The sequence below is a fragment of the Chrysochloris asiatica genome, unplaced genomic scaffold, assembly GCF_000296735.1.
Source record: "Chrysochloris asiatica unplaced genomic scaffold, ChrAsi1.0 scaffold00004, whole genome shotgun sequence".
Taxonomy (NCBI): domain Eukaryota; kingdom Metazoa; phylum Chordata; class Mammalia; order Afrosoricida; family Chrysochloridae; genus Chrysochloris; species Chrysochloris asiatica.
In genome coordinates, this window is record NW_006408522.1 from 23,612,178 (window position 1) to 23,640,177 (window position 28,000).

A 28,000-nucleotide genomic window follows, 5' to 3' on the forward strand; every position below is an offset into this window, starting at 1 on the left:
GTGAGCCTTCCAACCTTCTAAGTATTCCTTTATATGTGGTTCAGAGTTCTGGGACCATCCCCTGAGCCTGCTTGGTCGGGTATTCTGTGTTGTTGTTGGCGGAGCTCTCTGCTATACGTCCACCCGATCCGCCATCTTGTTTGTTCTCCCCATCTTCTTTTTTTAAAAAAATTTTTTTGTGTGTGAATTATGTGATAGTTTACATGGGAGAACATTAGCTTAACATTCATTGCCATGGTTACAATCCCCTCCCTGCATTATCAAACAACTAAAGGATACACCCTGCAAGCCTGCCCTTCTGTCATCAGCACACAGCTCCTCTCGCTCTCTGGGTCTAGAGTCCCCAGCCGCTTCATCTCTCCATGTCATCGACTCTGCCTTCATCTCTGGCATCATTGTTTCTCTGGGTAGGGTCCCGCACTCCACTCTTCTCCCTTGATGGTCCCAGGGACCTCCGCTCCTGGACTACAAAGTCAATCACTCCCCTCCTTTTGCTACAAAACCTCTACCTTTACATTTCCAAGTCCTGCTAGCAATTATTCACTATTGTACCACAAAAGTCCTATCCCCATCTTCTTTCATCAGCCCTACCCAGACAGATTGGATGCTACTCAGTGGAGTGTCTACCTTCCTCTGCACCCTCTGGATCTAGGTTCTCTCTTGAGAGCATGTAAGCCAGTCACTTCTTGCCTTTGTAGTTCCCCATTTTTGGTAGCCAATGTCCAAGTTGCCCATCCCTGTCTACTTACTCTGTGTATCTAGGGAGTGGGAATGATCCTCGCTGTAAAGATTTGTTTCCTCTTTTGAGCTACTGAATCCATTAGTTGGTCAAGTTCATCAAATTGTATCAGATTACTCTTTTTTCCCCCTCTTCTTTCTTCTTCTAGTTGAGCTCTGATCATCCAGCCATTGGAGCCAGGTCAAGCGGGTATTATCTGCAAGTGTGGGTGTTCTTGTGCATATGCCCTCACTTCTTATCAGCTGGACACTTCACTCTCCACTCTAGTCCTCTGTGGCTACGTCATTGACTCTGGGCCCAGGAGTCCCCAGGTCTTGCCGTACTGCTGGCCAACCAGATCTCCACCTGGATTCACAGGAGTCTATTGAATGTGGTAGAACTTACTTCACAGCTTCATTGTTGTTTTTCCCTCACTTACCTTTATTGGTGACCAACGTGGTCACCAGTCAGAGCGCATGTCTGCTTGTGTATTCCCCTTGAGTCTTAGTCTTGGAAGGGGGTTTGCCCTGAGGGGACCCGACTACTTGCCTTGATGTCTCCTGAGTGAGCAACTTGCTTGTTCTTGTAGTAGTCAGTTGGACTGCCAATATTGTTTTGTATTTGTCTTGTCAATTTTGCTTTCAAGAAGTATCTTCTGTTTTAGCTGCCTCCAGGTTGGTCTGCTTGTCCTTTCAAGTGGAAATTTCCCATCTCAGAAGATTCTGGATGGGGTTCAGGATTCCACCTGTAGTCTTATGCAATGCAGAGGCTCTGCAGGAAGCCTCCTTCACTGGGCAAGTTGTAGCCCCACTTTAGGTATTCCATTCAGTTATAGGCAAAAGATGGACTTATAAGCTTTCTATGGTGATACTTCTGGCTATTCCTATCTCTCCCCTATTTTATAATGGTGTGCAAGGAAAACCAAAATTCAAAAGACATCCAAGCATCTTAACATTATTTCCCGCCTTCTTCCATCTTCTTTTGATGTTTTCTGCATCATTCACTATTTTGCCCATTGTTGTTGTTTTTGTTGTTACGTACCATCGAGTCAGCTACAGCTTATAGTGACCCTTTATAAATGCTTCCAAGGCTTTTAATATTCATGGAAGCAGAAAGCCTCATCTTTCTCCCGTTGAGTGGCAGGCTGCCTCAAATCTCAGACCTTTTGGTTTCACAGTCCAGTGCTTTAGAACCCTTCAGTATTGAAAGTCAAAGCTTGAATTTTTTCTTCAGTTCTGTCAGATTGAGAAATGCAGAGTATGTTCTTTTTTGGTTTTCTAACTCCAGGTCTATTCACATTTCATTATAATACTTGACTTTGTCTCCTTGAACTGCCCTTTGAAAATTTCTATTTAGCTTTTTTACCTCCTCATTTCTTTCATTTACGTTATCGTCTCTATGCTGGAGAGCAAGTTTCAGAGTCTCTTCTGACATCCATTTTAGTCTTTACCTTCTTGCTTGTCTTCTTAATGTCCTTTTGCTTTCTTCCTGTATGATATTCTAGATGTCATCCCACAAATCTTCTGGTCTTCTGTTTATGAGTGTCTAATGCATCGATTCTGTTCTTGGTTTGGTTTCAAAATTCGGGTAGGATATGTTTAAGGTCATATTTTGACTCTTGTGGACTTAATTTTAATTTTCTTCATCTTTAGACTTAACTTGCATACGAATAACCAAAGATCTGCTCCACAGGTGCCCCTGGCCTGGTCATCACTGATGATATTGAGCTTTACCACTGTTTTTTCCCAGTAATGTAGCCAACTTGATTCCTGTGTTTTCCATCTGATGAGCTCCACATGTATTGTCATCTTTTATGTAGTTTAAAAAGGTATTTGAAATGAATAAATCTTTTGTCTTCCACAATTCTATCATGCAATCTCCAGCTTCATTTCTATAACCAAGGTCATATTTTCCAACTACTGATCCTTCCTCTTTGTTTCCAATGTTCACCAGTAATCATCAATACATCTTGATTGCATCTTTGATCAATTTCAGACTGAAGAATTTGTTAGACTTCTTCCATTTTACCATCACTGGGCTTAGTGATTGGTGTGTAAATCTGAATAATAGCAGTTATAACTGGTTTTCCTTTTAATCATATAAATATTAAACTATTTCAGATAGCACTGAACTTCAAGATAGACCTTGAAATTTCTTTTTGACAATGAATATGATGTCATTCCTCTTCACTTTGCCTTTCAAGGCGTAGTAAACCATACGATTATCTGATTAAAAATGGCCAGTATCAATCCATCTCAGCTCATTAATGCCTAGGATATTGATCATTATGCATTACATTTCATTTTTGACAACTTCTTATTTTTTTTATAGATTCGTAATTAGTACATTTCATGCTGCAATCCTTAATGGATGTTTGAAGCCATTTCTCTTCATTTTGAATTGTGCCCCATCAGCCAATTCAGGTACTCCATTTACTACAATCTTGTTATTATGATCATCTCTATTTGAGGAGGCAGCTGTTCCCAGTCATATTTTGAGTGCCTTCCAATCTAGGTGCTCATCTTCTGGGATTATAACTGATAATATTCTGGTACTATTCATAATGTTCTCATCTTCTGGTACTATATCTGACAATGTTCCACTTTTTCAAAGGTTTTCCTGGCTAAACCTTCAGAAGTAGTCTGCCTTTCCTTCTTTATAGTCTTTCTTAGTTTGGATGAAGCCTGTCCACCAGGAAAAAGTCCACTATTTTCACTTGACAACAAGGAAGAAAAATGGGCACATAGCCTAATGAGAGAAAGAGCCATTTAATTACCTGATAGCATTTGAAATACCAGTGGCCTATCTTCTAGCTTCACAACAACAGCAAACTACCACAGACAACTGACTGGTGGATGTTTTTATCATCTCCAAGTACAAATGACATGAAAAAAACATCACATAATTTGCAGATGGCAAAATCATAATGCATTGTGATGAACACAAACTAATTGAGATGTTTAAAGTGGAGGTCCCTGGGTTTTTGAGATCATTGTTACAGAAAGTGAATACAACTTCTCTTGGTTATACATCCAGAGACAATGTTAGATGGAGGAACCACGGCTCAGATGCTGCAAGAAATTCTGACAATGATATCATCATGAAGTAGATTTTAAGAAAGGTCTGCATTATGAAAACTGGCTATAGAAATCCTTTCATTTTCCATTGTACTGATCCTCTGTAGGAACCCTGTTGGTGCTGTAGGATAAGCACTTGTGCTACCTTGAATTTCATTGATATGGATTTTCTATCCAAAGTCTTCTTAATTCCTACCAAGTGACTGGGTAGGACCATGGAAATAAGGTTTACAGGACTCTAAGCTGAGATTGGTTGGTTTTGCTATCCAGCTAGGTTTAAAAGGGCCGTCTCAGAAGCAGAAACAGATTACCACAGGACCATCATGAGGTAAGAACATAAGTAGAGTGTGAGATCCCTACCTACAAAAGCAGTGACAGCAGAGGCGATGGCAGAGATGGTGGCATGGAGAGACAGATCAGCTGCGGGCTCTAGGGCCATGTTCTGAGTGAAGCTGAGTTCCTATGGCCAGGAGACTGGCTTGCATAATGTGTCCTTTGGGTATTCAGAGACGAGCTTTGTAACATTTGCTCAAGCATGGCAGAGGCCATGGGGCCACGTGGCTGAGAAACTGAAGACAAGAGCGAGGCATGTCTGCAGTATGGCAGAGAAGAGGCATTCCTAACGGGAGAACTGCTGTGTCCTGATTTAATTTTTGATCCTGAGTAGTACCCTTTTCACTTCCCTACTAAATCCCATAATCATGAGTATTGTTATGAGTTCTGTGTGGCCATTGCAATAGATTATCGAACCCACATGTAAGGAGAGATTTCTGTGCGAGGGACGGTTGGCATCAGAATAGGACAAAGAAGGTTGTAGGGTGGAGGCATGTCTGACCTTCACTTCATAGGGACCAGTCTTGGGCTGATTTGAGTTTGATTCTCTTTCCCTCTTGTGGAGTCAGGGGAAGTCAGACATGGTTCCTACTTGGTTGAAGCAGCACTAGACTGTTAACAGCAAAGTCAAAATTTAAACCCACCAGCTACTCTTCAGGAGAAACATGAGGCTTTCTGCTCCCATAAAGATTTACAGCCCTGGAAACCCTGTAAATGGTCAGTATGAGTCAGAATTGACTTGATGGCAATAGGTTTACTTTTGCTTTGGGTTTTACCTTATGTAGGTAGTTTTCTCTTCCGACAGCACCGATTTTTCTTGTGTAATTCACAAATCCAGCATTTCCTTCCGTGGCACCATAGCACTCATAGATATGAATGTCCCCAAATCTCTTGATAAATTCTTTCCAAACATCTCTTCGCAATCCATTTCCGACTGCCATCCTCACTTTATGATCATGATCATTTGGTTTCTGTAGTAAGGGGAAAGAAGAAGATTGAAATTATAAGTCTTTATTTATATGTTAATCATTGCTTTTATAGTTTCCCATATTTACATTGGTTACAAATTCACCTTAGTGCATGCCTTTTCTGCCACTCACATAGATACTCAGCACCCACAACCCACTCACACTCATACATAGTGTGGTCTGACAGCTAGAACTCTGATTTAATGTCCTTAAAGCCTAGATTTTCCTATTTTGATTTTTAAGGGACAAGGTCAGCAACAGGTAAAGTAGCTGATGTCACCATTTCACCCACATCCTATCTTAAGTTAGAAGAATATGTTAATCAATTTCTTGAAGGGTTAGTGAATCTCAGTGTAGTTCCAGAAAGTCAGAGCCTCATAGGAAAGACCTGATCCAATCTATTGCCTATAGGACTCTGGGTAGTATTGCTTCAACTGAAAACAACCATTTTCACAAGACAACAATGAAGATAACTAGGGACATAGCCCAACTTGCGCGAAAGAACCATTTTCCATAAAATCATTACAGATTAGTAATGTCGGGCCTAGAGAAACCAGTGAGAATCTTGATCATCTCTCTATGTAACAGATGGACTCAGAGGTTACAAGATAAGTCAGAAGCTGAATCAAGACAATAAATCTAACACAAGGGCAAGGGAAAGAGAGGGCTGAAGCTGGTTCCCTGTTTCCTCAGGTAGCCTGGGAGGAATATGCTTTACCATAAATAAAAATTACAAAAACAATATGTTTTGAGTGTAGTATAGAAAGGAGAGCTTGTGTCAGAAATGAAGGTGAGGCTAGGACCAAGTTGTGTTTCATTCTACTATTATCTCTTAAATTGTTATTATTAGGTATCATTGATTTGTTTCTACCTCATAGCGACTCTATGCACAGAAGAATAAAAACTGCTTGTTCTGTGCCATCCTCACAATTGTAATGTTTGAAACCCTTGTTACAGACGCCATGTCAAATCATCTTTCTTGGGGCTGGGGTCTTCCTATTTTTAGTTGACTGTTCACTTTACCAAGCATGTTGTTGTTGTTGTTAAGTGCGTCGAGTCAATTCCCACCCATAGCGACCCTGTATAGGGTTTCCAAGGAGGAGGTGGTGAGCTTGAACCACCAACCTTGCAGTTCAAATGGCTTTGCAGTCTGGTGCATTAACCCACAGCACCACACCAGGACTCCTTACCAAGCATGATGTCCTTCAATTTGTATTCGGTCAATTCCTGGCTCCTTGATTTTTTCCTCCGGTCAAGTTTAATAAAATCTACAAAAGATCAGCGGGCTCATACTGCACTACTGATACATGATACATATCAGGGAATTGTACCTCCTGACAACATGTCCAAAGTATAAAAAAGAGTTTCAGCATCCTCACTTCCAAGGAGCAGACTGGTTGTTCTTGTTTGTTCTTCTGGGAGCTCATGGTACTTTCAACATTCTTTACCAACACCACAATTCAGATGCATTGATTCTTCTACTGTCTTCCTTACTCACTGTTCAACTTTCACATGCATATGAGGCAACTGAAAATACCATCTATTGGCTTAGGCACACATTAGTCTTCAAAGGGACATCTTTGCTCTTCAACACTTAAGAGGCCCTTTTCCAGCAGACTTGCCTAATGCAATACATGGTTTGATTTCTTAACTGCTGCTTCCATGAACATTGAATGTGGATCCAACCAAAATGAAATATTTGACAACATCTGTCTTTTTTCATCCTAATGTTATTTATTGGTCCAGTTGTGAGGATTTTTGTTTCCTTTACATTACACCTCTGAGGTGCAATCCAAATGGAAGTAGTAGTCTTTGGTCTTCATTAGTAAGTATTTCAAGTCCTCTTTGCAAGAAAGGTTGTATCATCTGAATATCATAGGTTTTTATGAGTCTTCCTCCAATCCTGATGCTATGTTCTTCTTCAAGTAATCCAGTTTCTTGGATTATTTGCTCAGCAAATAGATTGAATAAGTATGGAGAAGGGATCCATACCTGACTTAAAACCACTAGATATTCCTTGTTATTTTTGAACACCTGCTTCTTGGTCTATGTACATCATGTGGACAACTAAGCATTCTAGAATTTTCCCATTCTTCACAATATTATCTAGTTTGTTATGAGCCACCCAGTTGAGTGCCTTTGCAAAGTCAATAAAGCACAAATAAACATCTTTCTGGTGTTCTCTGGTTTCAGCTAAGATCCATCTAACACCAGCAATGAAATCCTTCTTTCCATGTTCTCTTCTGAATCTAACTTGCATTACTGGCAGCTCCCTGTCAGTGTATTGTTGCAATTGTTTTTGGATTCTCTTCAGAAAAATTTTACTTGCATGTGATATTAATGATATGGTTTGATGATTTCCACATTCCATTGCACCATCTTTCTTTTGAATGGGTGCAAAAATGGGTCTGTTCCAATTGGTTGCCCAGGTAGCTGTCTTTCAAATTTCTTGGCATAGATGAAAGAGTGCCTCCAGTGCTGCATCAGTTTGTTGAACATTTCAATTTGTATTCAGTCAATTTACTGGTGCCTTTCCCCTTCCCTCCGGTCAAGTTAAATAGAAACTGCAAAAGATGAATGGGCTCATACTGTACTACTGATACATGATATACATCAGCTGACCAGTCCCACAGTACAACTTAAGGCCATTGTCACCAGGGTTAAAAGAAAGGATGGCCACTCATCTTCTGTAGGAAAGCTCTGTCTTATCATACCATGTCTCAACCAAATCTAAGGCTTTGTGTTAGAAGCATAAACAAATTACAAAAGAGGTTTGTTTTCTTCTCAAGGCTGCTCACTGCCACCTGGCATTAAAGTGGCCCGGCGCTCACTTCTGCTTAGAGAAGTACTCTTGGCTCTCTTGGACATCAGGCTTGATGGGATCACTGCCAGGCTTGCGGCCAGCTGGCCACACTTCCCCATGTTTATCTGTGAACTGAAAGGCCTGAACTAGTCGTAGGGTCTCAACCACAGAGTGGCCAACAGGGAGGTCATTTACAGTGATCTGTCAAAAGATCCTTTTATCATCAGTGATGAAGAGTCTTCTCAATGAGATGCCTTCATCCGCCTTTAAGACTCAATAGTCTTGAACAATTGTGTGCTTGGGATCTGATACCAAAGGAATATTCATGGGTCCCAGTCCTCCTTGTTTCTTGGGTGTGTTGATCCAAGTCAGATGACAGATGTGAGAATCCACAGAAGCTCCAATCACTTGGCAGTTGAGTTTCTTAAATTCTTTTGCCTTGGCACTAAAAGCAATGATTTTAGTGGGGCACACAAAAGTAAAGTCAAGGGGATAAAAAAAGAATGCAAAAAAAAAAAAAAAAAGAATTCCTTTGTAGTCAGACAAGCTTATATCTTTGAACTGACCATTTGGCATAACAGCTGTAGCTTTGAAGTTGGGTGCAGGGTTGCCCAATGTTTGCAGTTCCTGAAGACATCTTCAGTTATCAGCAGTTGCAGTACCAAAATCACTAGTCAGGTCACTAGCCAGGAAGCAAACGCTGTACCTTGTTTTTTTGTCAATGCCTGCAGTGCAGCTTGGACTTTTTCCTTCAATGTCATTAGTTCTTGATCATATACCACCTCTCAAAATAGTTGAACATTGGTCAATTCTTTTTGGTATATTGACTCTGTATATTCCTTCCATCTTCTTTTGATGCATATGGAATGGTTCAATACTTTGCATATAGAATCTTTCAGAATTGCATATCAGGGCTTGAATTTTCTCCTTAATCCTTCAGCTTCAGAAATACTTAGTATGCTCTTTCCTTTTAGTTTTCTAATTCACTCTTTAAACATTTCATTATAATACTTGACAAGGTCTTCTGCAGCTGCCTTTTGACAAATTCAGTCATCACTTCTTCCATTTTCTTTACGCTCAAGAGCAAGTTTCAGATTTCTTCTGATTTCCACATTGGCCTTTTAATGACCGTTTTACTTTCTTCATGTATGGAGAGCAAGGTCAAACAGGAATGCAAAATCTACTTTTAGATCAGGAGTCATCTATGAAGTCAATATCAAACAATTGAGAAAAAAAATGTTTTGTTAAATCAATGTATTTACTTTTCTGCCCAAGAGCCTAAACTTGTTTTTTTTTTTCTTTTCCCCCCAGCTCTAAGAAAATCGTCAATAACAAGCCCATTATCTCATTACTTAATGAAAACTACTGTGGGCTTCTTTAATTTTAATTTCAAGAGTTCTCATAGTTCAGGAGTTACTTTCCAATGCTAACTCAATAACCATTCAGTACTTCAATTGTAGAAACTTGTATTAATTTACCAGAAGTGATTTAAGTCTCTGTGAAATCTCCATTCCCTGAAAGTGGCTTCCTCTTGCAAGACACTGGTGGTGGTGGCAATGTGCCATGGAGTCAGTTCCAATTCATAGCTACCAGGCATAGGGTTTCTGAAACTGTGAATCTTTACAAGAGTGGAAAGCCTCATCTTTTTCCTGCAGAAGGACTGGTAGATTCAAACTGCCTACCTTGTGGTTAACAGTCCAAATCATTACCCATTACTCTACCAGATTTCCTTCTTAAGAAACTGGTTGCCTCAATTTGTAAGTTTATTAAATCACAGAGCAATCAAATATTGTGGTATTTTCTTGAATTAATTCAAGGCTTCAGTTTTAACACAAAAAAATATTTTGAGGATATCAAACTCTGAATGTGTCTTTGTTTGCCAGCATCTCTTGGGGACTACATAGAGAGAAAAAAGGTCTAAATGTCTGTGTGTGCCTGAGTATGTGAACCTGAAGAAAGCTAGGCACAAACATGTTTGTTTTTTCAAATTCAAAGGTGGTCCCCTAGAATTTACAGAAACAACATGAGCTCCCCAGGAGATTTCTAACTGATGGGGGGAGAAGGAGACCTATAAGATATGGGCCCCATATGAATTTCTGAGGCTTAATAAAGAGGCATGCAATCTTAAGGACCAGGTGGAATACTCATGTGAAGAGAATTCAATAATGACATCAAGAGGAATTGCTGTGAAAAAGGTTCCTACACTGCCTTATAGCTAAGTATGACCTTTTGTCATAAATCTGTGATGTCTGCCAAAAAACTCAGAATAACATGTGCCAAGAACAAAAAATTTACCTCCCTTAGCTTAATTACACAGTTTTCAGTGGCAAGACTGTAGAAGTTTGTCCACTCAGCAAAATTTGTCAAGAGCCTGTGATGTGCCAAAAATGGTTCTCGGGGTTGGGGAAGTGGTACTGAACACAGCCCCTGATCAAATGGAACTTTCATTTAACTAGGGAGACAGGCTTCATACAAGGGGGCTTCAAAAAGTTGAGGAAAAATTTCTATTATTTATGTTGAAGAATAATGATGAATCTAGGAAGCATTCCATAACATGGATGAACCTGGAGGACATTATACTGAGTGAAATTAGTCAATCACAGAAGGACAAATATTGTATGAGACACTATTGTAAAAAGCCAAGAAAAGGTTTTCATGCTAAAAGACATTTTCTACAATAGTTGTCAGGGGTGGAAGTAAAGGGAGAATCATTCCCTTGCTAGAGGGTAGACATGGGGAAGGCAGGTAAAATAAATAAGGAAGAACAAAAGTAAACATTGACAGAAAATAGACCGCATTGTGTTCTTAAAAATAGTTATGAAAACAAAACCAGCAAATAAACATATAAATACAGATTGCTGGGCCCCTACCCAGAGTTTCTGGAAAAAAAAAATTCCATAACTTTTTAATTCCATTTTTACAATAACTTTTTAAAATAAGTAGATTGTCTGAACTTTCTTCTGAGGAGCTTCTGGATGGACTTGAACCTCATAGTGAAGCCAACCAGCTAGGTCATAGAATTCCTACTCAGATTCAAGGATGCCTTTAGTTCGGTAACAAATTCAGCGGTGTCAGTAAGATACCTGGAGGCTTTAAGAAAAATAAGCCCAAACCATAAAAACTTATTGATGATCACAAGGCTTAGTATCCTGCTTACTGGACTAGACAAGATAATTACAGTATTCATCCCATACTGTGTTCCAAAGATAACTGATCATCTAACACCATGACCAGTTTGACAGAAAACCAGACCCTCATAGGCAAAGGCCAAAGATACTACAAGAATCTAGACCATCCCACAATAAGCAATGCCAAGAGTCCCAGATACCCTAGTTGCTGGTTCCATCTAGAAGAAAAATGGTGGGTGCCAACCCCCAGCCTACACCTCACTTAACCCCTCCTAGTTTTTTTGAAATCCTCCTCTTTTCTTAAGAAACCTCCCTCCAATGTTAGCATAAATCAAAATATATAACGACTTAGCTTTGAGCATGTGGGAGGCAGTCCTGGTGAGATTCTGGTCTCCCGCTTTCTCCATTTTTGTGTTTGATCAATAGCAAATAAAGTTCTGCTCAACTGCCAATGCTGTCATTTCAAATTCTTTCCAGGGTGACTAGCAAGAACCCGAATATTAAGGGGCCCATGACTGTAACATTTGACTAGCAGTTAATTTCTTAACCATTTTTGCCACCCAGGGATGCCCAAGTTGAACATAACAGGTGCTTGTTGTTGTGAAGTGCCTTTGAGTAAGTTCTGATCCATAGTGACCCTGTAAGAGGTTTTCACGGAGCAGTTGGTGAGCTTGACCTGCTGATCTTGCAATTCAAACCCACTTTGCAATCGAGCACATTAACTCACAGTGCCACACCAGGACTTCACCATAACAAGTGCTTATAAATACTAATTTATCAACTTAGCGATCTTTTCAGTTTGTTTTCTTATATTGATGAAATGGATTAAACCAGTTAAGATCTGGGGAGTTTACTGTATTATCTAGTGTGGAAGTTCTCAACTGGGGGGAATGTTGCCTTCATGGACAGTTGGCAATGTCTAACGGAGACACTGTGGTGGTCACATTGTAGTGGTCACACGTGGGTAGGACTATGATTGCTATTTCATAGATAGAGACCAAGGACGCTGCTACACATTCTACAATGAACACAGCCATGAATTTAATGGACCTAAATGTTAGCAGAGCCACTGTTGAGAAACCCTGATCTAGTCTTGAGCAGTTAATCAGATCTCTTATGGAAGAGTTCTTGTGAACAAGCCCATAACAATATCTGATGTCTGCTAAAAAGGTGAACTGAAAAACCCTGGAGTCTGTTCCAAACTTTGTGAAGTACTTGATTGATTTTAAGACCACATAGAGACACATTTATTAAATAACATTAAGCAAAAGTTCACTCCGTGTCTTTGTATAAGAGAGAAAGAAGACATAATGTAGTTGCTATTTTCAAAGGCTTTACGGTCTGGGGAAGATGGGAGACATGAAGTCAGACACTTACAGTAGGACAAAGGCCACAGATAGGCATAAATAAAATAAGGCAAGGGAATGGCTCTTGTTGGAGAGACTCAAATAGGTTTAATATATGAGGTATCATTTCAATAGGACGTTGGCAAGTTTTTAGCAGGCAGAGAAGGAAGTGGAAGAAAGGTAGAGAAACATGTGAAAACAGTCCAAGAGTGCAAAGCACTTTACTTTGAAAGACAATTTTAGCTTAACCCCAAATGGATTCATACAAATCAACTGACGCCAAGCATAACCCAAAGAGACTCAAATTCCCACGTTCTCCATTTGAACAAGCTATTGAAACACGGAGAATACTACCTGGGGAGTGTTGCATAAATACCGAAGCAGTTCACCAATATACTGAATGACAGTGACATTGTATTTTCTGCAGTCATCCCAAAACTGGCTGGCTGAAAATTTGGTCCGTAAAGCAAGAGTAGCACCTACAAACAGAGAAGTCATAGAAAGTTTAAATAAAGTAGTGTTACAGAAATCCCATGTAGTGGTTTGGATTCATAGTGACCCAATGCACACCAGGAGACACTGTCAGGTTCTGTGGCATCCTCACAACTGTTGCTATGTTTGAGCCCATTGTTGCTGCTACTATGTCAATTCACCTCATTGGGGGTCTTCCTCTTTTTCACGTACCCTCCACTTTACCAAGCATGATGTCCTTCTCTGGGGACTTGAACCTTCTGACAACATGTCCAAAGTACAAGAGACAAAGTCTTACCATTGTTGTTTCTAAGGAGTATTCTGGCAGTACTTCTACTAAGACAATTTGTTTGTTATTCTGGCAGTTCATGGTACTTTCTTTCTTTCTTTCTTTTTTAAAGTTTTTATTGTGAATTGAGTAAAAGTTTACAGGGCAGATCATCAGTTTCACATTCAACAAATCATATACTTTGTTTCATTAATGATTATAATCCTCTCCATGTACCATCAGTTAACAGTATTTCTTGTTATTCATTTTAGCTTTATTTTTATTTTATTTTATTTTATTTTATTTTATTATTTTATTTTATTTTATTTTATTTTAATTAACACTCAGGCATATATAGTAATTTAAACCACCAAAGGACACATTCTGCAAGTTTGCCTCCTGGCCACCAGCTTTCAGTCTCTCTCTTCCCATGAATCTAGAGTCCTCCGCTGCTCCCTCTCTCCATGTCCCTATCTCTGCCTCCAGCTCTGATGTCACTGCTTCTCTGGATAAGGCCCCTCATTCCGCTTGTGCTCTTCTTCCTTGATGGTCCTAGGGTTCTCTGTATCAGGACCATAAGATTAACTACTCCCCCATTTTTGTTATGAAACTCCTACCTTTGCAATTGTGATGGTCGCATTAGTCATGAAAACAATTACTATTGAATCGTAAGAATCTCATCCCCATCTGTTTTGACCAGACCCATCTAGACAAGGTGAGAACTATTCAGTGAGGACCCTATCTTCCCTCACATACTCTTAAAATAACTCCCTGCTCAAACCTTGTAATCCAGTCACTTTGTGCCTTTATCACCCCCTCATTTTAGATAACCAATGTCTAAGTTTCTAAGTTGCCCATTCCTGTCTACCTTGTATACAGAGGGGATAGCATTGATACTTGATGTGAAAACTCTTTCCCTCTCTGTTAGTATTTTGAGCGACTACCTCCATGAGCATAGGTCAAGTTCATCAAATTGTAGCAATTTATCCTCATTTCCTTTATCAAATTAAAAAAAAAATCCTTTAGTAGAATTCTGATTATCAAGCCATATAGTCTAGGTCAGACGAGTTATTATTGCAAATTTTAGTGTTGGGATTTTCCTCATGATCTTTCTGTGAGGATGTATATTCTGTCACTTTAGCTGTTCCAGGCTGGTCTGCTTATCCTTTCTGCTGGGAATGTCCCAACTCAGAAGGTTCTGGATGGGGCTTGGGATGCCACCTAAGTTCCTATACACTGCAAAGGCTCTGCAAGAGGCCTATTTCACTGGGCAAGTTCTAGAACCCCTTTTAGGTATTCCAATTAGTTATAGTCTGAAGACAGGCTTACAAGTTTTCTGTAATCATGTTTCCCAACATCCCTTTCTATCTCACTCAAGTGTTTATTTTACAATAATAGGGAAGGGAAACCAATATTCATAAGACAGTCAAGCATCTTAGTATTATTTCCCCTCTTCAAATTATGCCTAGATCCCTATATCACTGAGCCCTGTTGTTCCAAGGTTGGGCATGCATCACTGTTTACCTCTGTCCCATTTAGCCCATTCACACCTGTCTCAGTGTTCCCCTATCTACCTTGTTCTTCCATGCCCTCCACCTTCTTGTATATTGCCCTCCCAACCATCCAAACTATGATGTGTCTACCCCCTACCCTGTGCTTTACTGTTGCCTCCTTCCACCTCCCCCAAACCCACCCCACCTCACCCCCACCAGTCACCAACAAATATTTTTTTTCTCTCCCTTTTAGTATGGGTATATTTTCTTAAGCTTTTACAATAATGGCCTTATGGAATATTTGTCCTTTTGTGACTGACTAATTTCACTCAGCATTATGCCCTCAAGGTTCATCTATGTTATGTGATGGTTTACAACTTCCTTGTTATTTTTCAAGGCAGCATAATATTCCATTGTGTGTATGTACCAAAGTTTGTTTATCCATTCTTCCACTGATGGGCACTTAGGCTATTTCCATTTTTTGCTATTGTGAATAGTGCTGTTATGAACATTGGTGAGCATAGACCTACTAATGTCCTGGTTCATATTTCTTGTGGATATATACCAAGTAGAGGAATTGCTGGATCATATAGAATTTCTATTTCTAACTTTCTGAGGAAGCGCGATACTGTTTTCCAGAATGATTGGACCATTTTGCATTTCCATCAGCATTGTAGGAGGTCCCAGTCTCTCCACATCCTAGCCAGCATTTATTGTCCTCTGCGTTTTTGAACTTCTCTGTTATTGCTGGTGTGAGATAATATTTCACTGTTGTTTTGAGACCATAGAATTGATGCTTTTGAGTTATAGTGTTGGAGGAGAATATTGAAAGTGCCATGGGCTGCCAAAAGAACCAATAGATCCATTTTGGAAGAAGTGCACCCAGAGTGCTCCTTGGAGGCCAAGATGGCCAAACTTCATCTCACATACTTCAGACATATTGTCAGGAAGGACCAGTCACTGGCGAAGAATATCATGTTTGGTAAGGTGGAAGGTCAGAGAAAAAGAGGAAGACCCCAATGAGATGGATTGGCCAAGTAGCAGCATCGATGGACTCAAGCATGGCAATGATAGTGAGGTTGGCCTAGGATCGAGCAGTGTTTCGTTCTGCTGTGCATAAGGTTGTTATGGGTTGGTACCAACTTGATGGCACCTAACAACAACAACAACAGCAACAATGGGTAATGATCGTGTACATTTCTTCATATGTTTGTTGGCAGCCGGAATGTCTTCCTTGTTGAAGTGTCTGTTTAAGTCCTGCGCCATTTTTAAATTGTCTTTTTCTTGTAGAGATGTAGTTTCCTATAGATTTTAGAAATTAGTCCCTTGTCTGGTATGTCATTGCAAAAGACTTTTTTTCCCATTCTCTGGGCTTCCGTTTTACTCTTTTGGTGAAATCCTTTGACACACATAAGTTTCTAATTTTTAGAATGTCCCAATCATCTATTTTGACTTCTTTGTTTGTGTAATTTTTACAACGTTTGGTGTAGTCTGTATGTGCCCTGGTTTAGAGCCCTTAAATTTGTCCCTATTTTTTCATTGATGACCTTTGTAAGTCTTTAATCCATGCTGAGCTGGTTTTTGTATATGGCAGGAGGTTAAGGTCTTGTTTCAATCTTTTGCATATTGATTTCCCATTCTGCCAGCACCATCTGTTGAAGAGGCTATGTCTTCCCCACTCAATGTACTTTGGCCCTTTGTCAAAAATCAGTTGGCTGTATGTGGATGGGTTAATTTCTGGATTCTCAATTATGTTCCATTGACCTGTATATCTTTCATTGTACCAGTACCAGGCTGTTTTGACCACTGTAGTCATGTAGTAAATTTTGAAATCAGGGAGTGATTTCTTTTAAGCAGTGCTTTGCTTACCTTGGGCCTCTTTCCTTTCCATATAAAGTTTGTAATTGTTTTTCCATCTCTCTAAAGAATGTCGTTGAAATCTGGATTGGGATTGTGTTATATATGTAGATTGCTTTGGGCAGTATTGACATTTTCACAATGTTAAGTCTTCCTATCCAGGAGCATGGCATATTCTTCCATTTTTGTAAGTCTTTTTTTGGTTTCTTGTAGTAGTGTTTTGTAGTTTTCTTTGTATAGGTCCTTTGTTTCTCTGGTTGCATTTATTCCTAAATATTTTATCCTTTGGGTGGCTATTGTAAATGGTATTGCTTTCCTAATTTCCTTTTTAGTGTTGTCATTATCAGTATAGAGGAATCCAACTGATTTTTGTATGTTCATCTTGTAGATTGCCACTTTGCTGAATCTTACAATGAGTTCCAGTAGTTTTTTCACTGAGTCTTTGGGGTTTTCTATGTATAGTATCATATCATCTGCAAATAGAGAGAGTTCTACTTCCTCTTTACCAATTTGGATGCTTTTAATTTCCCTGGTAGCGTAGTGGTTACGAATCGGGCTGCGGGCCGCAAGGTCAGCAGTTCAGAACTACCAGCTGCTCCGCGGGAGAAAGATGAGGCTTTCTGCTCCCGTAAAGATTTACAGCCTCGGAAACCCTGTACAGGGTCACTATGGGTTGGAACCGACTCCACGGCACATAACAACAACAACAACAACAACAACAACAATCTTGCCTTATAGCTTTGGCCAAGACTTCCAAAACAATATTGAATACGAGTGCAAAGGGCATTCTTTCTGGTACCTGTTTGCAAGGGGAAGACTTTCAGTTTCTCTCCATTGAGAATAATGTTGGCTGTTGGTTTTGTATATATGCTCTTAATTATGTTGAGGAATTTCCCTTCAATTCCTTCTTTGCTGAGTGTTTTTATCAGGAATGGATGTTGGACTTTGTCAAATGCCTTTTCCGCATCAATCGATATGATCATGTGGTGATTTTCCTTTTTCTTATTTATATGGTGGATTATATTGATTGTTTTTCTAATGTTGAACCATCCTTGCATCCCTGATATGAATCCCACTTGATCATAATGTATTATTTTTTTTTGATGTATTATGGAATTCTGTTGGCTATAATTTTGTTGAGAATTTTTTCATCTATTTTCATGGGGGATATTGGTCTATAATTTCTTTCTTAGTGATGTAAACTCACCAGTGAAGCCATCTGGATCTGGACTTTTTTTGGTTGGGATTTTTTTGATGACCTGGTCAATTTCTTCCTTTGTTATAGGTCTGTTCAAATTTTCTACTTTACTCTGTGTAAGTTTAGGTAGGGTTATGCTTTTCTAAAATGTATCTGTCTCCTCTAGGTTTCCAAACTTACTGGAGTACAACTCTTCATAATATTCTGTTATTATCCTTTTTATTTCTATTGGTTCTGTTGTGACATCACCCACGTGGTTTCTTATGCGTGTTATTTGTATCGTCTCCCTCTTTTCTTTTGTTAGGTTTGCCAATGGTTTGTTGATATTATTAATTCTTTTAAGGAACAAGCTTCTTGTCCTGTTGATCCTTTCTATAGTTTTTCTGTTATATAATTCATTTATTTCTGCTCTAATCTTTATTATTTCCTTTCTTCTGTTGATGTAGGTTTACTTTACTGGTCTGTTTCAAGTTGTTGGAGATGTTGTGTTAATGTGTTGATTTTGGTTCTTTCTTCTTTTTAGATGTGTGCATTTATTGCAATAAACTGTCCTCTCAGCACTGCTTTTGCTGTGTCCCAAAGATTATGGTATGTTGTGTTTTCGTTTTCATTTGTTTCTAGGAACTTTGTGAATTTACATTTTATTTCTTCTACTACCCAGTACCTTTCCAGCAGGATGTTATTCAGTTTGCATGTATTTGACTTGATTTCCTTGGTCTTCCTACTGTTGATTTCTAATTTTATAGCATTGTGGTCTGAAAAGATGATTTGTAGTATTTTGATGTCTGTAAATTTATGGAGGCTAGTTTTGTAACCTAACACATGGTCTAGTCTGGAGAATGTTCCATGTGCACTGGAAAAGAATGTGTATTGTGCTGTTGTTGGGTTGAAAGCTCTGTACACATTTATGAAGTCAAGTTGGCTAATTGAGTTGTTTAGTTCCTCTGTGTCCTTGTTGAATTTCTTTCGGGTTCTTCTATCCATTTTCAAAAGTGGTGCATTAAAATCATCCACTATTATTGTAGATTTGTCTATTTCTTTCTTCAAATCTATTAGAGTTTGCTTTATATATTTTGGAGTTCTTTCATTGGGCACATAGATATTTATTATGGTTATGTCATCTTGTTCAGTGGTGCCTTTAATCATGAGATAATGTCCATCATTATCTATTATGCTGGTTTTTGCCTTAAAGTTTATTTTATTAACAGATTAGTATTGCCACTCCTGCTTGCTTTTTATTGCAATTAGCTTGGAATATTTTCTTCCATCCTTTGACTTTTAGTCTGTTTCTGTCTTTGTGTGTAAGGTGTGTCTCTTGAACAGAGCATATTAAAGTATCTTGTTTTCTTATCCATTCTACCACGATCCTTCTCTTAACCGGTGCATTTAATCCATATACATTCAGTGTAATTATCGATGTTGTTGTTGTTGTTATGTGCCGTGGAGTCGGTTCCGACTCATAGCGACCCTGCACAGGGTTTCTGAGGCTGTTAATCTTTACGGGAGCAGAACGCCTCATCTTTCTCCTGCTGAGCAGCTGGTAGTTTCGAACTGCTGACCTTGCAGTTCGTAGTCCGATTCGTAACCACTACGCTACCAGAGCTATGGATTAATTGCTGTCACTATGGTTTTTTTTTTTTTTTTTTTGTGGTGCTGATGGTTTCTTTGTTCTGCATGTCTTCCTGTACTGAGTTTATGTTTTTTGGTGTTCTTTCTTGTCAGTTTCTTCATAGTTTTAATGTTTCCATGTTCTTGGATTTTCATTTTCTTGGTATGTTGTGAAGTATTAATTTTCTTTGAGGTTACCTTATATTCTATCAACTTTTCCCTCCATTTATGACAGTCTATTTTATCCTGTAATCTACCTGACCTTCTCACCACCTGGATCTCTGTTCCTATGTGTTTACCTTCTTTCACATTGCAATTACTTTGATCATAGACTGACCTCCCAGATACTCTGAATTCGTTCTTATAGTTTTGATCTGTTCTTGACTCTTCCATTTGTTAATTGACTTCTGGGTGGTCCTGTCATATAGTTAGTCTCTTTTTGTTGTTGGTTATTGTTGGTTCTCAGTCCACAGAACTCCATTTAGGATGCTTTGCAGAGCAAGGTTGGCTTTGACAAAATCCCTTGGCTTCTGTTTATCCTGGAATGTTTTGATTTTTCCATTGTTTTTGATTGACATCTTTGCTGGGTATTCTTGATTGGCAGTTTTGTTTTTTTTTCTTTCAGGCTTTATATATGTATCCCCATTGCCTTCTTGCCTGGTTCCTGCTGAGAGATCTTAATCTGATTTGCTTGCCTTTGTAGGTAACACTTCTCTTTTCCCTAGCTGCTTTTAGATTCTTTCTTTATATTTAATTTTGGAGAGCTTGATTAATATATGTCTTGGTGATTTTCTTTTGGGGTCTATCCTTCTTGTTGAGCTTCTTGAGCTTATCTTTCGCTTTTCAGGATATTAGGAGAATTTTCTTCCAGAAGCTCTTCAACTATCTCTTCTGTGGACTTGTGTGATTCTTTCTGTTCCGAAATGCCGATACTTCTTAAGTTATTCCTGTTCATATTGTCCAACATGAATCTTACACCTTCTTCTGATTTTTTATTGATTTTTTCTGCTTGTTCTTCTATTTTAGTAGTATTGAGAGATTTGTCTTCCAGCTCACTAGTTCTGGCTTCCATCTCTCCAGTTCTACTCTGCCCTTTCAGTGCATTGTCTATTTCTGATATTCTATTATGAATCATTTGGACATCTTTTTGTGGGTTTTGAATTGTTTCCAATGCTGTATTTATCTTATTTGATTGTTCCTGTAGTGCTTTCCTGACTTCTCCCTTATTTTTCTCAACTCCATTGTAAAGTGTTTTGATACATTTTATAATCATTTTTCTGAATTACTTCTCAGCCTGCCCTCCTTCCAATATGGAGTCTAGGTCTAGCTTCAGCTCATTTGTCTCAGTCACTTTATCTTGTTTCTGGACATGTGCTGATATAGTTATCTGTTTCTGTTTCTTGGGCATATTCTGTAGTTATCTGTGGCCTTAATACTTAGATAAGTGTATGTTTTGGTATTGTATTATGCTTTCTGATTGCCCCCAGGTAGATGTGATCAGGAGATGGGCTTCACTTTTTACTCTTTTTATTACTCAACTAAGAGTAACTGTCAGCCGTGTTGGCTACCTAGCTGGTGTAGGGCAGCTGGTATTGGTTCTTGCCTGGATGATGGGATTTTACAGGGTGTGATTGTAGTTTGACTGTATGATCACAATTGCTGTCTCTACTTGGGTAATGTAAGGAGAGAAAGAGCCCCCTAAAGTAAAGAGGGGATCAGAAAAACAAAACAGTAACAGCAAAAAAGACAGATTGGATACTGTAGTCTATAATTGCAGAAAAGAGAGAAGAAAAAAAAAATTTCTGTAGCCAAATATGAGATGATTTTAATGCCCCTCTTTCTTGGCTTCTTGCCTTCAAGGCTGCTGAGAAATTTCAAGATGCTAGTATTGGTCGTTATGATGTAATTTAGGATTAAAATTTCAGCCAGTTTCCTTCTTAGTTTGTATCTCTCCTGCTCACAACCACAGTTCAGGCTGTTTTCCTAGTGATAAACAGTTCAAGGCTGGCTGTGACCATTTTGAGCTCCCCCCCCCCCTTTTTTTAATGCTTTATTGTGAATTATGTGATAGTTTACATGGGAGAACACCAGCTTTACGTTCATTTCCTATCGTATATCATTTCATTGCTATTGTTACAATCCCCTCCATGCATTGTCCAAAGGGTATACCCGGCAAGCCTGATCCCCGGTCATCAGCACACAGCCCCTCTCCCTCTCTGGGTCTAGAGTACCCAGCCACTCCATCTCTCCATGTCATCATCTCTATCTCCATCTCTGGTGTCACTGCTTCCCTTGATAGTGTCTCGCACTGTGATCTTCTCCCTTGATGGTTCCAGGGACCTCTGCTCCTAGACTGCAAAGTCAATCAATCCTCTTCTTTTGCTACAAAATGTCCCCTTTTACATTTCCAACCCTCACAGTCAGTCTTGATAACAATTATTCACCATTGTACCACAAGGGACCTATGCCCATCTCCTTTCACCAGCCCTGCCCAGATAGATTGGATACTACTCAGTGGAGATTCTACCTTTCTCCACACCCTCTGGATCTAGGCTCCCTCTTGAGAGCTTGTAAGCCAGTCACTTCTTGCCTTTGTAGACCCCCCCCCCCATTTTGGGTAGCCAATGTCCAAGTTGCCCATCCTTGTCTACCCTGTGTACCAGTATTAAACTGTTTTGACCACTGTAGCTGTGTAATAAATTTTGAAGTCACGGAGTGAGAGGTTTCCAACCTTATTCTTCTTAAGCAGTGCTTTGCTTATCCTGAGTCTCTTTGCTTTCCATATAAAGTTTGTAATAGTTTTTTCCATCTCTTTGAAGAATGTTGGTGGAATCTGGATTGGACTTGCATTATATGTGAAAGTTGCTTTGGGCAGTATTGACATTTTCACAATGTTAAGTCTTCCTATCCAGGAGCATGGTACATTCTTCCATTTTTGTAGGTGTCTTTAGGTTTCTTGTAGTAGTGTTTTGTAATTTTCTTTGTATAGGTACTCCATTTGGTTTTAAGTGGCAATGGTTCCTTTAAATTTTGAGGAGATCTGTGCGCATGTGTAGTAGAACCCTCCAAAGGTGGGGGGCTGTGTCGTCTCACTCAGGTACACCCTCTGGTCACCAGAATGGAAGTGCGCAGATAGCAAGAGACCAATGGACAGATACAGAAAAAAAAAATGTCCACACCTTTATCTCTGAGGATCCATCAGGTATTAGCCCACGGTGGCTCTGATCCTTCCCTCACTCTGTCCCACCCAAGATGGCCACTCTGGGAGCTGTTGAGGCCAGTGGATTCTAAATTATTAGATTTCTTGTTTCTGTTACAAATTCCACTGGCTGTAAGCCTTCAAACTTTCTAATTTTTTTTTTTTTTTTTTAAATATGTGGTTCAGAGTTCTGGGACCATCCCCTGAACCTGCTTCATTTTGTGTTCTGTGTTATTGCTGATGGAGATCCTCACTGCATTTCTCCCCAATCTGCCATCAAGCCCTGCCTCTAGTTCATGGTACTTTCAATATTCTTCTCCAACATCGTAATTCAAGTGCACTGATTCTTCTATGATTTTCTTTGTTCACTGCCCAACTTTCACATGAATACTGTTATTCTTGTTATGTGCTGTCGAGTCAGGTCTGACTCATGCTGACCCTGTATAGCATTTCCGAGGAGCAGCTGTTGAGCTTGAACTTCCAACCTTGCAGTTCAAATGACTTTGCAGTTTGGCGCATTAACCCACATAGACAACTGAAAATACCATGGCTTGGTTCAGGTGTACCTTAGCCCTCAAAGTGGCATCCTTGTTCTTCAGCACTTTAAAGGGGTCTTTTTCAGCAGATTTCCCTAATGTAATATGTCATTTGATCTCTTGACTGCTGCTTCCATGAACATTGATTGTGGAATCATGCAAAATGAAGTCATTGACAGTTTCAATTTTTTTTCCATTCATCATGATGTTATCTACTGGTCTAGTTGTGAAGATTTTTGTTTTCTTTACATTGAGGTGCAATCCATACTGAAGACTGAAAATTCCCTGCCTTTGATTTTCATAAGTATTTCAAGTCCTCTTCACTTCCAGCTGTGTCATCTGAATCTTCCTCCAATTCAGATGTCATGTTATTCTTCATATAATCCAGCTCTCAGATTATTTGCTTAGCATACTGATTGAGTAAGTATGGTGAACATATACAATGCTGATACACACTTTTCTTGCTGATTTAATGATTACCTTTTGGTCTATATACAGATTCCTCATGAGCACTATTAGATAAATATTCTGGAATTCTCATTCTTTGAAATATTATCCTTAATTTGTTATGACCCACACAGGTAAATATATTTACATAGTCAATAAAGCTCAAGTAAACATCTTTATGGTATTCTCTGCTTTCATCCAAGATCTATCTGACATTAGCAATGATATCCCTAGTTCCATGTCCTCTTTTGAATCCATTTTACATTTCTGGCAGTCAATGCACTACTACAACTGTTTCTGAATTATCTTCAGGGAAATGTTATTTTTATTTCAGGTAAATATTAAAAATATTGTTTTATGATTTCTGCATTCCATTGGCCACCTTTCTTTGTAATGAGCACAAATATGGGTGTCTTACAATCAGTCTTGAGAAACGGAAAGATATTCAGCAAAGTAGTAAAATTTTGTATTTGCCTTATTAACAGATGTCAATATATGAATGTGTACCAGTTTTTGTTGAAAGAAAAAATTACCTTTCATGATAGATCCACAGACTCCAAGTGCAAGTGCAGCTATGTGGTACATGGGCAGAGTGGTATAAATGACATCATCTTCCTTAATTCCAACTGCTATAGAAAAACTGATTCCAAACCATAGGCGTTGGTGGGTGATTAAGGCTGCTTTGGGGAGACCTTTGCAAAGACACAAGTGAATCCATGAATGAGATAAGATTTATATAAATATAAACCCAGTACTGTCCTACAGTCTTCTCTGCTGTCCATTTATACTTGATTTTATGTTATATATGGACTCCTGGTGTGGCACTATAGGATAAGCACTGGTCTTCTAACTATAAAGTCAGTGTTCAAACCCACTAGCAGAAACAGTACACAGGGTTTCTGTGAGTCAGAACCTACTCAACGGCATTTAAAAACAGCAACATACATTATATATCAACTCTAGATCTAACTACAACAATTGTTTTCTAAAATTGTAACAGAAAATTCTAAATTCTAAAGAATTCTAGCAAACATTCCAACAAGAATTCTAATAATTCTTTAGAATTTGTTAGAAGTTAAATTTCATCCACTCTCTTAGTTATATTTTGGAGTTCTTGGTTAATTTCTTTATCTGTTCTATGCCAACAGGGGAAAGGCATGCATAACCTGAAGAAACACAAATAGGATCATATTCTATGAAATAAGATCAATTTTACAGGCAAAGGGTCAAATTCCCCAAAGTATTAGTTATCTGATTAAGTTTTACCAAAGAGAGTGAACGCTTGAAAATCTAACCTAACATTTAACTCCTTCTGAACTGGTTCCTTTAATTGAGATCCTCTCTGTATTTTTACCTGTGGTTCCTGAGGTATAAATGTATAGGGCAGGAGAGGAAAATGTGACTTCAGACCTCCAAGACTCTGGGGTAGGTTCAGTTGACACTTGATCCACCTTGTCCAGTAAAGAGCCAATCCCATCCGTGTTAGAAGTTCTGCTCACATAATAGACGGACACGCCATCTTTTTTCAGACTCGGCAGCACCTCTTCTACAGCTGCTTGTAGCTCTTAATTTAATAAGAAAAAAAAATATACAAACTAAATTAGTCCTTTAGGGTTCCAATAGTTCAACAAGCTTCATTGTCATTTTTGCTTTCAGTATAGTTTTTGCTAAAATGTGTGGACATGAAAAATGATGCTTATAATTAGGCACTTTTTAAAACATGGGCCATTAAGAACTATGGAAGATAGAAAAAGTAATGCAGGGCAAAAGAGACCGGGAGTGTTGTGATGGGGTGGATTTTGCTGGGAGTGTGGGTAGGGCCATATACAGGTAATGTTAAGTAATGCTCATTGAAAGATGATGTTTAAATAATCACTATACACTGAATACAGCAAATAACTGTAGCTCAAGTCCTTTTAGGTGTCCTGGTGTGGCACTGCAAGATAAACACTGGACTGCTAACCTCAGGGTTGGTAATGCAAACCCACCATCCACTCCTCCGAAACCCTGTGAGTTGGAACTGACTGGATAAGCACTTAGCGGCAACAACACATTTCCAACTTTGCTTTGTTTTTGTACTTTTTGGGATAATAATGTTCATGTTTTTTTCTGTGACTATAACTCTGTCTTCTTAGCTTTGTCCATAGGTTGTCTTTAGAGGCTAAAAAATAAAAATCGTAATTGACAATATTCTGATTATGCAAATACCATTCAGAATCCAGTAACATACTATAATCATATTTCCTTTCTTGAACAGTTCCTCCTCCTGCCCAACCCTGGACCTTTTAGTTAGCGGTCTTTCTTTAATGAACCATTTGTCTCAATTCTTTTTTCAATCCTTCTCATATCAGGCTTTTCATCCCCCACCCTCCCAGAAACCTCTCTTTTCTCCTCCCATTCTTCTATTCAGAACGAATTGATCTCTAGCCCTCTTGTACTTCTGAAAACCTACCAAAAATATCAGTGCTGTAGAAACTTGAGTGGTAGTATCCAGTGTCTTTGCACTGCTTTCAAGTCCTCATTGTTTCTCACCTGAATCACTAAAACAAACTCCAAACTAATCTCTCATGTCTCTCTACCTCAATTTATTCAGCCTTACTTGTGCCTGTGAAGCTCATTGGCTCTGTAGAATAAGCGCTGCACAGTGAACAGCAAGATCAGTGGTTCAAGCTTACCAGCTGGTCCATGGTACAAAGAGGAGGATTTCTATGTCCACAAAGATTGTGGTCAAAGATAGCCTCAGTACTTGTACAGGGCTGCTATAAGTTGGAATCTACTCGTCGGCACTTAACAACAACTATTGCTTCCTGACTTCTTATTACCACGCCATTTAAAATCCTTCAATGGATACTCATCCCTTGGGAAGAATCCACTCTCCTTAGGTGACATATAGGGACCTTTGGAGTCTAAACTCTGACGACCTCTCTGGTTTCATCTCTTTTTCTTGAACCCTTTACTCTAACCACATTGATGTACATGAAGCCTCTGAATGTCCCCAAACTTTTACAATTCATTACTTGCTTTCCAGATTAGAATGCTTTTCCATCCTCTTTTGCATCTATAAAACTCCTGCTCATTTTTCAGGATTCAGCCCAGTTGATGCTTCTGTCACTTTTTCTTTCCCTGAAAAGTTAGATGCTCCCTTCCCAGGATCCAATAGTTGCCTGTACGTTATCTCCCTCAGGACATGTATTACACAGTGTGACTATGGTTCACTTCTTTCTAATCCCTACTTGATCTTTGCAATTAAGGGGTCATAACTTAATCATCTTTGCACTTCCATCCCCAGCTAAAGCTCAACACATATTTATAATGGAAATAATATATGCAGGAAATATCTTATGAATTAAGGTGGGAGAAGCAAAGAAAGAAGCTATTATAGCTGCTGGTTTAAAGAATGCTGGTCTTACACTGTGGAGTACATACACCACTAGACTTATTAATTGTCTTAATGACAGGAAAATGAAGGGTCAAAGGTGATTTGAGTTTTTTCTGTAATTGAAAAAAAAGAAAATGTACTCCATTATTCACCATAAAATTAATAGTAGCAGTAATAAGTGCTTAGCTGCTAACTGAAAGGTCAATAGTTTGAACCCACTAGCCACTCTGTAGGGAACAGTTGTGGCTGTCTGTTTCTGGAGAGATTACAGCTTTGGAAACAGTGTGAGGCAGTTTGCTCTGCCCTAGAAAGTCGCTATGAGTTGGAATCAAAGCAATGACACTAGGTTTTGGTTATTATTAAAAATAAAAGGAATTGTAACTAAGCAGGTGTCATGGTGGATTTCAGTTCAATCAACTTAGTTAGCATCAGGCATCATTGACTTCACTCATGTTTCATTTAATTTATGATCCCTGACCTTTCACAGAAGTTCTTCCATGTGAAGAGGTAGTCATTGCACAGTCCAAGTTCCCTCCATCTCCTCTGGGCCATTTTGTAGATTTTGTCATTTGAGCATTGGCTTCAGGTTCCAGTGAGTCACTGACCATTGTAGGACTCACTGTGGCAGCCTTTCTTCCCTTAACCCAAATATGCTGCTGTGATAACTGACAATTGAACAAAAATTCTGGCTATGAATGCTGCTGATCAGTTATTTTATGTTTAATGTCTTTTCTTTCTTAAGTCTGATACACATGTATTCAGGCCTACTTATTTTCTACCTCACAGATGACTTTTTTGTAATTCTTACTGTGAAGTCTGCTCACCAAAGGTAACTGTGGCATCCAGTCAGATACATAAATCAGTTGCTATGGGGTCAACTCCAATTCATCTCAACCCCGTGTGTGTCAGAGCAGAACTGAGCTCCTCAGGGATTTCAGTGACTGATTTTTCCACAGAAGATCACCAGGCCTTTGTCTGAGGCTTACATGAGTGGACTAGGACTGCTGAGCACATTAACCATTTTTTGGTTAGCAGCTGAACACATTAGCCATTTGTACCACCTGATGACTCCAACCAGACATATGTTGTTGTTGTCAGGTGCCATCGAGTCGGAACCGACTCATAGTGACCCCATGCACAGCAGAACGAAACAATGCTCGATCCTGGGCCA

At 39.1% G+C, this 28,000-nt stretch overlaps 1 protein-coding gene and 1 pseudogene across 2 annotated transcripts in view; both read right to left on the reverse strand.

Moving 5' to 3' along the window:
• Window positions 1–28,000, reverse strand: part of LOC102813077 (very long-chain acyl-CoA synthetase-like) — a 67,265-nt gene that overhangs the window by 27,015 nt on the left and 12,250 nt on the right. The window contains exons 2-5 of one of the 2 annotated variants that reach the window (XM_006831663.1): window positions 24,805–25,014; window positions 23,984–24,142; window positions 12,728–12,852; window positions 4,905–5,099 (exon numbers count right to left, since the gene is read on the reverse strand). In XM_006831663.1, the coding sequence (XP_006831726.1) occupies window positions 4,905–5,099; window positions 12,728–12,852; window positions 23,984–24,142; window positions 24,805–25,014 (689 nt within the window). The remainder of the gene's footprint in view (window positions 1–4,904; window positions 5,100–12,727; window positions 12,853–23,983; window positions 24,143–24,804; window positions 25,015–28,000) is intronic. The other variant, XM_006831664.1, reaches the window with a different exon arrangement.
• Window positions 7,924–8,536, reverse strand: LOC102812693 (annotated as a pseudogene).